Source organism: Rhea pennata, chromosome 3 (assembly GCF_028389875.1).
Source record: "Rhea pennata isolate bPtePen1 chromosome 3, bPtePen1.pri, whole genome shotgun sequence".
In the NCBI taxonomy this organism is placed as follows: domain Eukaryota; kingdom Metazoa; phylum Chordata; class Aves; order Rheiformes; family Rheidae; genus Rhea; species Rhea pennata.
This window is the reverse complement of record NC_084665.1, coordinates 31,786,315-31,799,564: the sequence shown is the minus strand read 5'-3', so window position 1 is coordinate 31,799,564 and position 13,250 is coordinate 31,786,315. Positions and strand designations below refer to the sequence as shown.

Genomic DNA, 13,250 nt, shown 5'->3' with positions numbered 1-13,250 from the left:
GAAACCTGCCCTCCATGTCAAAAGATGCTTAACCTGAGCACAAGCCGTTTAAATGAAGTACTCCACAATTGCAGCAAGGTAGCTGAAGAGCTTCCAGAAGAGGGAAGTGAGAGGGAATCGGTATCACACGCGCTGAGAAGTTAGAAAGATTTGTTTTCAGGCACGGAAGATTTTAATCTGAAGTCCATAACCGGGCCACAACCAAGGCTGGCTCCTCAAGGAAAGCGGTAACCAACCCTACCCGCTACCGGCCTCCAGGTACCTGCGGGACGCAGGCAGCACCCCACAACGGAGCGCGCCAAGCGAGCACGGCCCCGCTTGCGCCTACCTTCACAGCCTCCAGGACAGCGCATCTCTTCGCGGCCTGACGGGCCCCGGAACCCCGAGCCCCGGCTGCCTCCTCCCGGCTTCCCGCCGTCCCCGCCCGCCACGCGAAGGGCCCCTTCCTCCCCGCACCGGGCGGCCCACCCGCCGCCGCCGCGGCACCGGCGCCGCCCGCGCCCCGCCGCCGCTCACCCGCCTCCTGCGCGCCCCCGGCCGCCGCCGCCGCCGCCGCCTTGCGCGGGGCGCCGGCCGCCGGCTGCAGCTGCCGCACCAGGCGGTGCAGCCGGCCCCAGCGGCCCTCGGCGCGGCACCGCTCGATCTCCCCCTCCAGCTTCACGTGCGAGTGCGAGCCCTTGGCCGCCATCTTCGCGCCGCGCCGCGCCCGCCCCGCCCGGCGCCCGCCGCGGGGCGGCGCCGGCAGCGCGGAGCCCGCCCGGGCCCGGCCCCCTCCCTCGCCCCGGCCCCCCGGAAGGGGCAAAGGAGACCCGCCGGCCGCTCCTCAGCCGCGGCGGAGCCCCGAACGTGGCTGCGAGCCACAGCCTGAAAAACACCATTATCATCACTGCTACATGAGGCGTACTGCACCTTAACGTCTCAGAGAGCAGCACCCATGCTGTGCAAGGCTAGCAACCGCCCGGGCTCAGCAAGCAGAGACTCCGAGCACAGGAAATACTCTCCTTCAGCATTCACCTCAGCCCTGAAACGCCAGACCTCTGAAGGAAGAGCCAAAGATGCTGTTCATTACTATGCAGCAACTCCCTCTGAAGGTATTTTGTCAGTTAAAACCACGTTTTCCACCAGTTGTTTCTGAAAAAACACCATAGTTCTTTAATAATGATTTTAATACAGTAATAACCAAAGTACTTCCTATTAAAGCAGAACACGCTAAAGAGTCTAAACCACTTCCTGAAGTCAGTCAACTCTGAGGACAGATACCCTTGAGAAGTGAGAGCAACTGCCATTTAGAGTGTAACTGGAAAAGCAAACAGACATTCAACATTTGGTTAAAAGGGAAAAAGAAAGGAATAAGTAAAAGAAAGAACTGGTGAAAGTAACAGTGATAGCAGTACAATTTGCAAAATAGCAGTGGAGCAGGGGAAAAAAAAGTCTTGGAATGCACTGCTCAGTGCTGCGTAAGACACAAAAAGGAAAACATAAGCGTGCAGAATTCCACATACTCTCTGGTTCTGCAAGTAACATTCATACTTAAAGCAGTAGTTTTGCAGACACAGAAGAGAATGTTAAAAATGTAAATAGGTTAAACCGGGGCAGGAAAAGGGTAATAACCTCAAGCATTTTAACGAGTATTAATCCCTCCCCTAACCCCTCACGGAGGGTTACGGACATCCAGGTTTATGCCACCCTTTCCCTTCTGCCTGAGTGTCAACCTGGACCCCGCTCCGGAAGAAGGGAAGGCCGAGCAGAGGCGCGCCCCCTCCCCCAGTCCCCGCGCCTGACCCAGCCCGACGGCGCGTTTCCGCGGGCGGCAGCAGCAAGCCGAAGACCGTTAAGCGCCGCTATAAGCGCCCCAACGGCCGCGCCGCCCCGCCCCGCGCACGTGGCGCTACCGCAGCCCGCACGTGCTCGCCCCGCCCCGCCTGCGCAGGCCACGCCCCAGGGGCGCGGCCTCGCCGCCTGCCCTGTTGTTATCGCTCCACGTAGAATTCCAGGGGCGGTGACGTCACCAGCTCTGGGACACGGCGGAACCAATGGGCGGGAAGGAGGGGGTGGAGCGGGCGTGGGGTAGGGTGGGGTGTGGCGTGCCTGCGTGCATGCGCGCGCCGGGTCAGAGGTGACTCTGGGGATGGTGGCCAGCTTGGGCCAAACCCCGCACCACTTGCCCGTGACCCGGAGCTGCGGGGAGGGACGGCGCAGCGGCTGCGGCCATCTGCGGGCGAGTGCGTGGCGCCGCGGCGGTCGGTTCTGGCGGCCTGGGCGTTCGGGGGGCGGGGCGGGGCGAGGCGGCCTCTGCTCCGTCCCAGCCTGCCGGCGGGGGGTTCTCAGTGCCCGCCGTAATGGGTGCTGCGGGCGACGGTTTAACGGTTCTGCCGAGGCGGCCGGGCTGCCGTTAGCCGTCAGGCTGCGGGGCGGGGCGGGGGGAGGGGGGCAGAGAAGTTTTGTTGTTAAAAACAAAAAAAAAAAAACCTTCAGTTGTTTTGCTTGTTTGGGGATGGCGGTCTTCTACACGTTTTTATCCTGCTAAAGTGTTTTAATGCTTTACTTTTCTTTGACGTAAGAGCTGCAATGACAGTGAAGTACTGCAAGTTTTTTAAATAAGATTTGTCGAGTGCGGGAAATCTTAGTGATTTCCCTAATTAGAAGGAGCCACTTGGGTACTCTGAGCAACCTTCGCTCCCATAACTGTAGGGTAGGTCTGAGGGAAATGGGCATGAAGTTGTCTAGAAAGTATTTGAAGGTGCAGAGGCAGCTAGGCACTGCACATTCACAGTGTGAAAAGTGTCGTTCTTTGGAAACTACTTACAGTGCATTCCCTTGAAGTGGAGACCCTCATAAAAATTCCTAATTGGAGCCTTCTGATTTTGTGCTTTTTAAATGGTTGAAATGTTGAGGGAAAAGTAAGTTCTTGCATCCTATAGCTTCATAGGGTTGCTTCTAAGCACCTTATAAGTCTGCTGAAAATGGGTTGTATTTTTCATCCATTTCCCTTTTTCTAGGAAATCATGATGGCCCTACAGAATTTTAGAGCATGCCTGCTGTTCTTCTTTCTGGCTGCTTTCTTCATCTCTGCCTTAGCTGAGGAGTCTGTAGGAGAGAATCAACACGCAAATATTCGGCTTGATAAGAACCTGGTACAAGATAAAGAGTATGTGTTTGCTGTTCTGAAAATGTAAACTTTACTTCCCAATGATTTCCTTATCTCCTTAGTCTTGTTACGTGGGTTGCACCCTCTCATCTAAGGATATTGTATGAACAGCTGGAGTCAGATACCAAGATACGTTTTTTTTCAATAAATTCACTAGAGATACTGCATCTAGTAAGCTCTCTCTGGAACCTTTAGCCCTACTTATACTGTATAGAATTTCTTACAGGAATCCTCTTACCTAGATCAACATACTCTGGACGGGACAAAACTTTATTCTGAACAGTAAGAGCTTTGTTCTCATTTGCTTCTTCATATAACACAAAAAGAGTGTTATCAGCAAACCAAGTCCCTAGTATACTCTGTGTTCTACTGGGAAAGATCCTCTTCCAGTTCCTTTACTTTGAAAGACAGCCGAAGGGAGATCTGGGGCAGTACTTCAGTTGTTGTGATAACTCACTATAGGTAAGCGAGAAGAAAGAGGAATAGCTATCGAAATCATTCCAAAGGCCAGTACAGCACCTGCAATGTACTAGGATGAAAGGGGTACAAAGGTTGTTTAAAGTTCTAGCTTTCAGTTCTCCTGGTTGTCCAGTATGCATGAATTACAGCATTCCTTGTATATTTGACTACCTAATCAAAGACTAAAGTGGATGTAAACAGTGCATTAAATATTAACTGATTTTCTTTTCCCTTAGCCACATCATGGAACATTTGGAAGGTGTTATTGAGAAACCAGAGTCTGAGATGTCTCCACAAGAGTTGCAGCTTCATTACTTCAAAATGCATGATTATGATGGCAATAATTTGCTAGATGGGTTAGAGCTTGCTGCTGCTATATCACATGTCCACAAAGAGGTAAGTGAAACATTGTAACAGCGTTTTGCCTGAAAATGAGACCTTTTCCTCTGTTAGTTTTGGTTTGATTTATAAATGTACTAGCTTTATCGTGACTTTTCATGTCACACTGCAGTGTTCCATAGTGACTCCATCCTAGTTTAAATTTTACATCCTTTACATCCTGTAGAGTTGAAATGATTTGATAGCCAGAGATGAGGAGAGGGGAAAGGGAAATTTGAAAGCCCTGGCCAAAATAGAGTAATGCTGATAAGTGCCTATGGAAATAACATACAGTACGGTGCCACTCCTAGTTCTAAGGATGTTGCTTTCAACTCAAAAATGTTACTGCGATGGATACACAAACAGTAAGAAACTTCTTGCATACGCTTAATATTAGTAGAACAGGTCAAAGTCTGCCTTTGTTTTGCTACTCTTCTGTAAATAAAAATATTCTCTACAACTAGGAGCATTTAAGGCCGAACTGAGAAGATACTATTCTTGGGAAAATAATATTAATGCGTTATTTCCTGGTGAGCTTCTGGAAGTTCAAAATAATGTAATTTTTTGTGTCCATCCATGGTAAAAGATATGAAGCCAAGAAAAGAATAATTACCTGCTAACCCCTTTATTCCTAAGAGATAATACTAAGAATTATGCTGAAGTTAAGCTGCAGTGTACCTAACCTGCTTTTTTTTCCCACTAGGCTGTTCCTGTCAAACTCTGTGTTGCAGGTTCTGACATGTAGGAAGAGGTTTCTGTACTATATAGAAGCTATAGGGTCTGTGCTACATCAAGATCCAAATTAATAGCAAATCTGTTAGGTTAATACCTATCACTACACTCTACTATTTAAGTTTTAGATCTTTTTGGCTAAGAATATAAACTGTAATTCAGTGATTAGAGAGTGTTTGTTTTGAAGTCTGAAGAACTTCATTTCATAGCTTGCATTTAATAAAGTTCCATCTATTGGTATAAACAATTACACAAAACTTTGGTGCTTATTTTGGCCCTGTCTCAATACAAATTGCTTAACAAATTTTTGTCTTTAGCAAAAGCATATTTTCTAGTTAGAGGTCTGAGGCATACAATGGAAGGCAGAATTGTGCTTTATGAAAAGAGTTATACCATTCTGCAGTCTTAAGAAATTCCTGTTTAGGAAAGTAGGAGAGTTAAGGTGATTACACCCTAAAGCCTAACAGCTTCTAAAAACATGCACTGTATAATGCATTCCTATGTGGGAATGATTTCAGTTAAAGAGACTAAGACAACAACTGTTTTCTACATATCCACAACTTGCCCCATGGCAGTACCTTGGTTTTCCTTCAACAGAGTGACTGCCAACCTGAAGTTAGTAAGGACTTGTTTCTTTTTCTAACACAAATGCCTCTGATATCAATATATCTATGTAATATGCCAGCATGTTTGTGAACTTATGTTGAACTGTAAGCTAGAACAAGATTTAAATAACAAGAATATTTTGCAATCCAAGCAACTAGTTTTCAGTAATCTGTCATATGTGCCACTAGGTGGGAAACTGCTAAACTGCTTAACGTGGTTTTTGTTTTCCTAGGAAGGTGGTGAGCATACCCAGGCAATGAAAGAAGAAGAACTAATTAGTCTAATAGATGATGTTTTAAGAGATGATGATAAGAACAACGATGGCTACATTGACTATGCAGAATTTGCAAAATCACTGGAGTAAGGTTTTGTGAGGAGGTTGCTTCTCCTTCTAGCTATGTGGAAATGTGACCCAGTATAATGTGATTCATTACTGTCTCATATATCAACCTTTGTGCTGCAATGCTCATGAGTAGGTGTATCAATTCCAGCTGAATTTATTTGAAATTTGTATGTGTTAGGAGGCTGGCTAACTAAGAGTGAGAGCCATGTTTGACTAAATGTAGCTATACATTTGAATATTGAAGCATGGAAACATCAACAGTACTCACATACGCTACAGCTGGCAAACTCTTAAGTAGCTGCGTATGAATACTTAACAGATCCTATATAATCTAAATTTCAGTTTTCTGTCATTGGGTTATATAATATTTGCTTACATCTTTTATTTAAGTGTATAAAGTATCTGGAAAGCAAGAGAACATGACTACATATAGTTGTATTGTGACAAGACATTTCCGTATTTCACACTCATTTTCAAAGGAAATTTGCATGTAAGTACAAGTGCTTGAAACAGCATTTGTGGAGAAAAGTATTTGCTGAAGTGGTTTACACTTGAGCTCTACATGATACCATATGGACTTCAACACTATCTTCAAAGAAATTGAGTAGTCTTTTTAATTTATGTACTTTATAGCATACCTTTACATTTTATGTATAAATATGTGTACGTGTCTCTCAATTTCTTCTCATCCTTCACAGATTTACTTTTTATAGTGTAGTATTTTACTGGATTTCTCTCTACTTTGAATGGTCTTTTTTAAAGAAAATTAAAATATTTTTATTACATTTATATGTTTATTAATGCTGTATAGCATTTACTAGAGTAGCTTACACTATCTTGTTTTGAAGGTCATGTTAACAGTAAACTGGTTTAACATAAAACCTTCTATTCAAATTGGTTCTTACAGTATTAGCCAGCAGGATAATCTAAGTAAGAAAGTAATGCTGCCTTGTTGAGGTTTACATTCCTATTCCTTGACACTTAAATTACGGTATTACTTTTAGAAAAATACATAAGTATTTCATAATGAAGTTTCAAGATACTTGAATGTCTGCAGATGAACATGGTCCTAGGAATGTTTTTGCTGTGTTGACTCAATACTTGATAAGTCTAGTAGCTTAAGGATATTAAAGTGATGTATTTCTTTATTGATATTTGGTAAGTATAAAGCGTAACTGAAATATTATATTGCATTCAATCATTATCCATGAATAGAGAATTTAAATGTTAGCATATTTCTGTAAAATGTATAAAGAGCTATTTTCTTTACAAAATTATTCTTATACAAGAGAAATACATTTGTAAAAGAAATTTATTTCTTTTGTTTAAATGTCTGTGCAATGAATGCTGAGTGTCTGATTCTTTTTTTTCTTACTTTGACACTTTGTGTCAGGGTTGTGCTAGCTGTACAAGCAACAAAAAGTTGGGATTCCCGCACTTCGGAGCTGGATGTGTAATGCAGGAAGTCCTAGAAAGGACTGTACCTAGTTTTCTGTCATATTTCTAAGCCTGTCTCTATTAGTGGCAGTAATCTAAAAACAAACAGCCAAGTGTTTTTCTCAAAGCATTTTTGTAATACCATTTATCAGGGTTATTAGTCTGGATTGAATGTTGAATCAAAGGTAAATATAGAAACTGCTTGCGGGTAGGAGGGGAAAGGAGTTTAAGTTCCTCAGCTTTGAGCATTTAAAGCAGGTTGCCTATAAACTTGACAAATATTATGTCTTTATTCCATAAACTTCTGAGCCTTGAATTCATTTCAGGTGAAAGAATAAGACCAAGAAACTGACATTTTCACACTGTTCTGAAAAATCACGGTTTCCTTGTAAATTGCAGCGGCCAGAGATGCTAGGACCTGGTCTTAGAGACTGAGCTGTAAATCCTTAGTCTGGCAACTTTCTCAAACTATACTGTGCAGTAAATTACATGCTCAGCGGAAGCTTCATATTAGAAACAATTACAATAAATTAATTAAGTAATCTGGACAAGTTTTTTTCCAGCTATTTTAAACTTACTTTCAACAAGTCGGAACAATATTAAATATAGAAATTGTTTACCTAAAATGGAGAACAAATTTGAGACCTTTCATTTCATGATGCATGAAGAAATACCGAGTAAGTATTTCTACTTTCCTAGAAGTTCAAGAAATGCTGTCCAAGCAGAAACCTGCACCATCATGTCTTTACTCAGCCTCCTAAAACAAATACACATTTAATTGAAGTGTACTTAAAGGTAAATGGGATGAAAGCCATCTAGAGAGATTTCTCAGTAGGCAGGAAAGTGCAAAATGCCTGAGAGTGCTGGTGAGTCAGACTTTCATTTTTAAAAATAAAAGAAGTTCATGTGCTATCTGTAGCTCACCTAGTACCCTAAACAAACTGATACAGGTCATATGAAATTGAGAATATTGTACACACACACACACATATATAAATATATTTGTATAACATATATAAAAGTGGATTTTGCAACAGAATTATTCATAAACTAAACTATTTTTGCTTCTGTAGAGTAGTAGTCTCTCTGTTGCACAGGTAAGAAAAATTAAGCAGAAAGGGGATATTTTTTACTGAAGGTCAACTGCATACCTGGCGGAAACAGAAAACTAAAAGCTTATTGTATGATTTACCCCTCTTCCTGGACTATGACCCTGGGAGAAGTGTTGGAATTTTTTTTCTCCCATTAGTGTGCAGTATGTCTAGCCTTGTATTCCTGTAAATTACACATAGTTTTGTTAAAATAATGAGACTGTCATCTTTTACCTCACGAAATACTGTATAATATAGCAACTAAGGAAAATATTTGGAATCACGCGGCTGCTTGAGCATTTGAGAAACAGGACCTTTGTTATTAGTCATCTTGGACATTCTCTGCATATGAAAGAGAAAAATCTGTACTGTTTATCCAGTGGCCATTGGAATATTAATCACAAGAATGACTATCTAGAATTTTACAGCAACAGGTTGTCTGTAACTTCACACAGATTTTAGTACCTTTTTATTATTTTTGTTAATCACCTATAACTTCAAAATATCTTAGATTCTTTACAGAATTGTTACAGACTTACAAGTCCTGATTTAATCTGAAGTATTTTTTTATACAAACAATTTGCAAGAACAGTAGAAAGAATTCAGAACTAATGTCATAGTTGATACAACCACTAGATAGCGTGTTGACACTGCACATTCATTCTCTGTAGTATGTAACTTGGAATGACTGAAAAAAAAAATGGGGATTTCACTATAGCATCACTACTACATTGATTGGAGGCCAAAGCCTCCTCCTCTGTCTTCCAACATCATTCCCATTATGACGCCCACATTTTGATTAGTTTACAACTTTCAAAAAACTTGATCATAGCTGAGATTTGATTACTGGTAATTAACTTGCATTGCTTAGGGCTTCCAAATGTACTTGAAGTGATGGTAAAGAAACTTGCATTTTAATACTGTCAGTAAAAATAATGATGTGACATGAAGACTATGTCTGACTTTGCAGGACTTTACCTGTCCTCTTGATAGCAGGAATTCAACCATGAGAAGATCCATTGAGTGCTCACAACCAGCATGAAGGCATATTAGATGGTTTTTGTAGAACCTGAGATCCTACTGTTTTTGCATAGGTATTGATAAGAGCTTCTGTCACTGTTCTTAGAAGGCATAGTCCTAGTGTGGTCTGATCAGACGTTTTTACCTCAAGTAAAGCTTGAGAAAAATAAATGCTTTTTTTCTTCCTCTTCTCCCATTGCAGTCTTACTGCGTGCTCCTCGTCCTGCGAAAGTGCCGCTTATTGATAATGTTAGTTTTTAGTAAATGAATTAGATCATGAGTCATTATGTCTCTTGGTCTACATTATTTATTACTACAAAGCATCTGAGTTCTAAAAATTTCATTAGCACAGCTACTGTACTCACATTGCATGAGATGTTACAAGGGCAGCTGTTAACAACTCACAGGTTTTTCTGCAGTTACATTTTTCTTCCTGTTCTTCATTCTAAGTTCAGAATTACATCCTAAACCTTAACAGCAAATATGTTTTCAAATTGTCACTACCTTCTTCAGCTGAGTGGCAGTTTTGCACTTAGAGGACAGTGTAGCATATGACTCAAAGTTTACTGACAAATACGACATTTTATAAGAAATCAGTGCTGCACTGAATATAGTGTCAGCGTTTGCAACTTGATCCAACTGAGTGACTGACAGCACTGGATTTTGAAAAGGCAGATGTCAATGAACTCAGAGTAGGTAGGGAATATCTCAGAGGAGGTAAGTCTAAAGGAAAACAAATTAAGGAGAGCTGTCAGTTTCTTCAAGAAATGCTGTTAAGAGACCAAGTGCAAAACTGTACCAGTTCAGAATAAGGCAAGGAACTTCAGTAGAAGTCAGCTAGTTCACAACTTTTTTTAATTATCCTCAAGCATAAGAGAGAATTGCATCTGTTAAACAGAAACTAGGTGAGATGATAGAGAACACAGTTCACTGCCCCATTCATGTGTATGTGTGTCTGTGTCTCTGTCTACCAACCATAAAGACAAAATGCAAAAGCTGCAACTAGCAACGCTTACCAAAAGGAAAAGAAATGAGTGCAACTGTAAGAAGGAAACAACGGAAAGTTTGGACTACAATTCAAAGATAGAGGACACTATCAGCAGAGGATATTAAATAGCCATAGAGTTTAATGCCTTTTATTTTATCCTTTTTTAATCAATCTTTACTAAAAAAAAGTCAACAGCAAGCAGACAGTGCAATTAGTACCAGGGATAAAGGTTTAAAATTTTAGCCTAAAATGGGGTAAACCCTCTTAGAAAATAACGAGCAAATTTAGATATTTTCAAATTGCCAGGGCCAGATCAAATTTGATTTAGGAGACTTAAGGGGCAGATGAAGTATGAGTATCATTTGGTTATCCTTGAGGTCTTCTGGAGGATGGATTACAAACTGAGCAGAATGAACCTAATTGCTGCCTTTTTAAAAAGGAGATTCATAATTCAGTAAACCTAATTTCAATCCCCAGGAAAAATTTTAGTGTACTATCTGTTTGCTTTAGAAGAAAAGGAAATGAGCAGCAGCTAATAAGAATTTTCCAAGAGTAAACTCAGTCACACTCATATTTCTGTCTATGAAAGGGTAAACGATCTTGCTATGCAGGAAAAGCCACAGATATCTAAACCCCCTTTTTTGTTTGCAAGGTCTTTAACATTATTTCCTTTCCTATAATATTCTCATAAGCAAGGGGTTCAAGTCTGGTTAGATAATTGTATCCACACAGTAACTATCAATAATAATTATCAAAATACATATTTTGGATGGAATTCTGTAAGGCTTAGGTGTGTATCGTTTTATTTGACATTTTCATTGAAGGCATAGATGATATTATATGAAGAATGATTATTAAACTTACAGATGGAACTACAAAGGGCTGAAAATGCGATGGATGACAGGATCAGAATTTAAAATGGTCCTGATAAACTAAGAGAAGTTGACTAAAATGGATGGAATGCAATAGATCACAAAGCCATGGGTTTTTTTTGTTTGTTTGTTTGTTTGTTTTTTTCAGGAAAGGTAAATATCACATTGAAGTGTCTAAAGAACCTTCCAGATCATTCAAAGAGCCCTTCTGGCCCACTCTCCATTGGTAAAGACTCATCTGGTAGACAGTGTTCTGCACTTCAAGAAAGATGTGAGCTAGACAGAAAGAGGCCAGAGGAGATCAACAAGAGTGGGCAGAGGGCAGAGTCCAGAAAACATGAGGAAAGACTGCAAGAACTGGGATATTTTTGCCTAAAGAGGAGACACTTAGGAAGAAAGAAGGATAGGGGTTAAATAATAGTCTTCAAGCATGTAAAAAGCTGTTGTAAAGAGTAAGAAAATAGTCTATTCTTGGTGGATGGATCAAAAAGTCTAAAACATAAAGAAGTATAACCCAATATATATGAATTACAACTTGAGAGATTTAGACTAAACATTGGATCTTAATGTCAAAGCTTGGGTTAACATGACTATAACTGGCTTTGATTTTGAAGCAGAAGGGTGGAGTAAATGACTTCTCCAGATCCCCTCCAGTGAAAACCTGTCTCTTGCTTAATCTATGGCAGTATCTGTGCGGAGATAAGAGGTGCCTCACCAGTGGGTTTCACAGCCAAGAGCCAAGAACTGCTCCAGGTCCTCAGGGAAGTTTTCTCTTAGATCACAAATCATCTTGCTTTCTCCCTACTCTAAGCCTTTCCCCTTCTTCATGTAATCCCCCTGAACTCTTCTCGACCCAGCCACATCCCATTTTTCCCCTAATCCATCTAGGTATCAGTTTTACATCTCAACTTCTTACCATAAGAAGCCACCTTCTATATTGAAACTCCCTAAAAGCTTGTTTCTCACTTCTGCTTTCCAGTCAGGCAGGCAGGCTTTCTGCTTCAGTCCCAGAGGACAACAGCCATTCACACTCCCAGGAGGACAGTGGTGCTGCACAGTAGTTCCTCTGTTGCACAGTCTACAGTCCAGAATCTCCTGTTCAGTCCTGTCAAAGCATGCTCACTGCCGATAGGGTCCAAGTGCAAAACCCTACCACATGTCTACTGTGCATGTTCCAGCTGAGATCATCAAAAGCCAGAAGTGAACAGACTTGATCCAGAACAGGAAAAAAAACCATATCCCTGTCCCCAAGATAACACGTCTCCTAAGATCCAAGTCCCATCTCTGGAGCACACACACACACACAAAAAAAAAAAAAAAAAAAAAAAAAAAAGGAAAGAAAAAGGGAAAAAGGGAAAGAAATACCTTATAAGTTTTTTTAAATGACCATGACTACCTAGCCCTATTTTCAGCAAATAACTCATTATTTTTGTTGACACTGAGAACACAGTGTAAGAGCGCCCACGGTGAGTCAGAAGTTCTATCTAGCCCAACAGCTCGTCTTAGATAGTGGCCATGAGCAGATGCTGAAGGAAGAAAAAAGAATAGAGAAAACACATTGTCATACTCCCCCCAAATACACTCACAGACTCAACTAATTTGTAGGCCAGGGACTGAACTTCAACAAAAACCAGAAAGCTTGAGTCAGAACTCAGTGAGGAAGGTCAGGGCTTAAATGGTATGACCTGGTAACACTATTGACTGAAAAATCAGGTTTTATGGGACATGGCCAATGTCCTGAGGTCACTGATATGGACTTTTGACATTTCTACCCCATGACTTTCTGTATAAGCAAAAGGGATGATGCAGCATGTATGCATTTATCCCAGGAGACTGCATTAGTGCGTGGTATGGCACAACTATAGTTTCCAGATGTCACATTCTTCTTATTCATGGATTGGATTGGGAGTTAGGAAACACATAGGTAACAATTTTGGACAGCAGAACACAGAGATAGAACTAGTTTTAGAGAAGGAGTGTATATGTTTAGGATGAATGTGGAGCTGTTTAGAAACTTTACATATGCCATTACAAATTTATGAGCATATTGGCGCTGACTAGTGGAATTAAGACCTCCAAAGCGCATAGACATACACACACAGAGGCAGAAACTGTTTTCAGTAACCAAATAATTCTATCACCAGACATCCCAGAACTACTCAAAGGCACCATTTCT

At 41.4% G+C, this 13,250-nt stretch overlaps 2 protein-coding genes across 3 annotated transcripts in view; one reads left to right on the top strand and one right to left on the bottom strand.

Annotated features, from left to right (window-relative positions):
• Positions 1–1,799, bottom strand: part of TTC7A (tetratricopeptide repeat domain 7A) — a 183,111-nt gene extending 181,312 nt beyond the window's left edge. The window contains exon 1 of one of the 2 annotated variants that reach the window (XM_062571935.1): positions 1,783–1,799. Coding sequence is in view for 1 of the 2 variants with exons in the window: in XM_062571934.1 (XP_062427918.1) it covers positions 517–688 (172 nt within the window). In the remaining variant the exon portion in view is untranslated. Of the gene's footprint in view, positions 1–516; positions 689–1,782 lie in introns of those variants that run through there. The other variant, XM_062571934.1, reaches the window with a different exon arrangement.
• A 286-nt stretch (positions 1,800–2,085) lies between these two features.
• On the top strand, positions 2,086–6,942 carry MCFD2 (multiple coagulation factor deficiency 2, ER cargo receptor complex subunit). Its single transcript, XM_062571939.1, has 4 exons — positions 2,086–2,222; positions 3,000–3,148; positions 3,844–4,003; positions 5,556–6,942. Exons 2-4 carry the CDS (start codon positions 3,006–3,008, stop codon positions 5,685–5,687), a joined length of 435 nt encoding a protein of 144 aa, XP_062427923.1. The 5' UTR covers positions 2,086–2,222; positions 3,000–3,005; the 3' UTR covers positions 5,688–6,942.
• The last annotated feature ends 6,308 nt before the right edge of the window (positions 6,943–13,250 follow it).

Excerpts from the sequence above, each read along its gene's own strand:
- MCFD2 (XM_062571939.1), top strand. The coding sequence starts at position 3,006 with ATGATGGCCCTACAGAATTTTAGAGCATGCCTGCTGTTCTTCTTTCTG. Across the intron at positions 3,149-3,843 it reads AACCTGGTACAAGATAAAGA|CCACATCATGGAACATTTGG; the intron begins GTATGTGTTTGC and ends CTTTTCCCTTAG. Across the intron at positions 4,004-5,555 it reads TATCACATGTCCACAAAGAG|GAAGGTGGTGAGCATACCCA; the intron begins GTAAGTGAAACA and ends TTGTTTTCCTAG.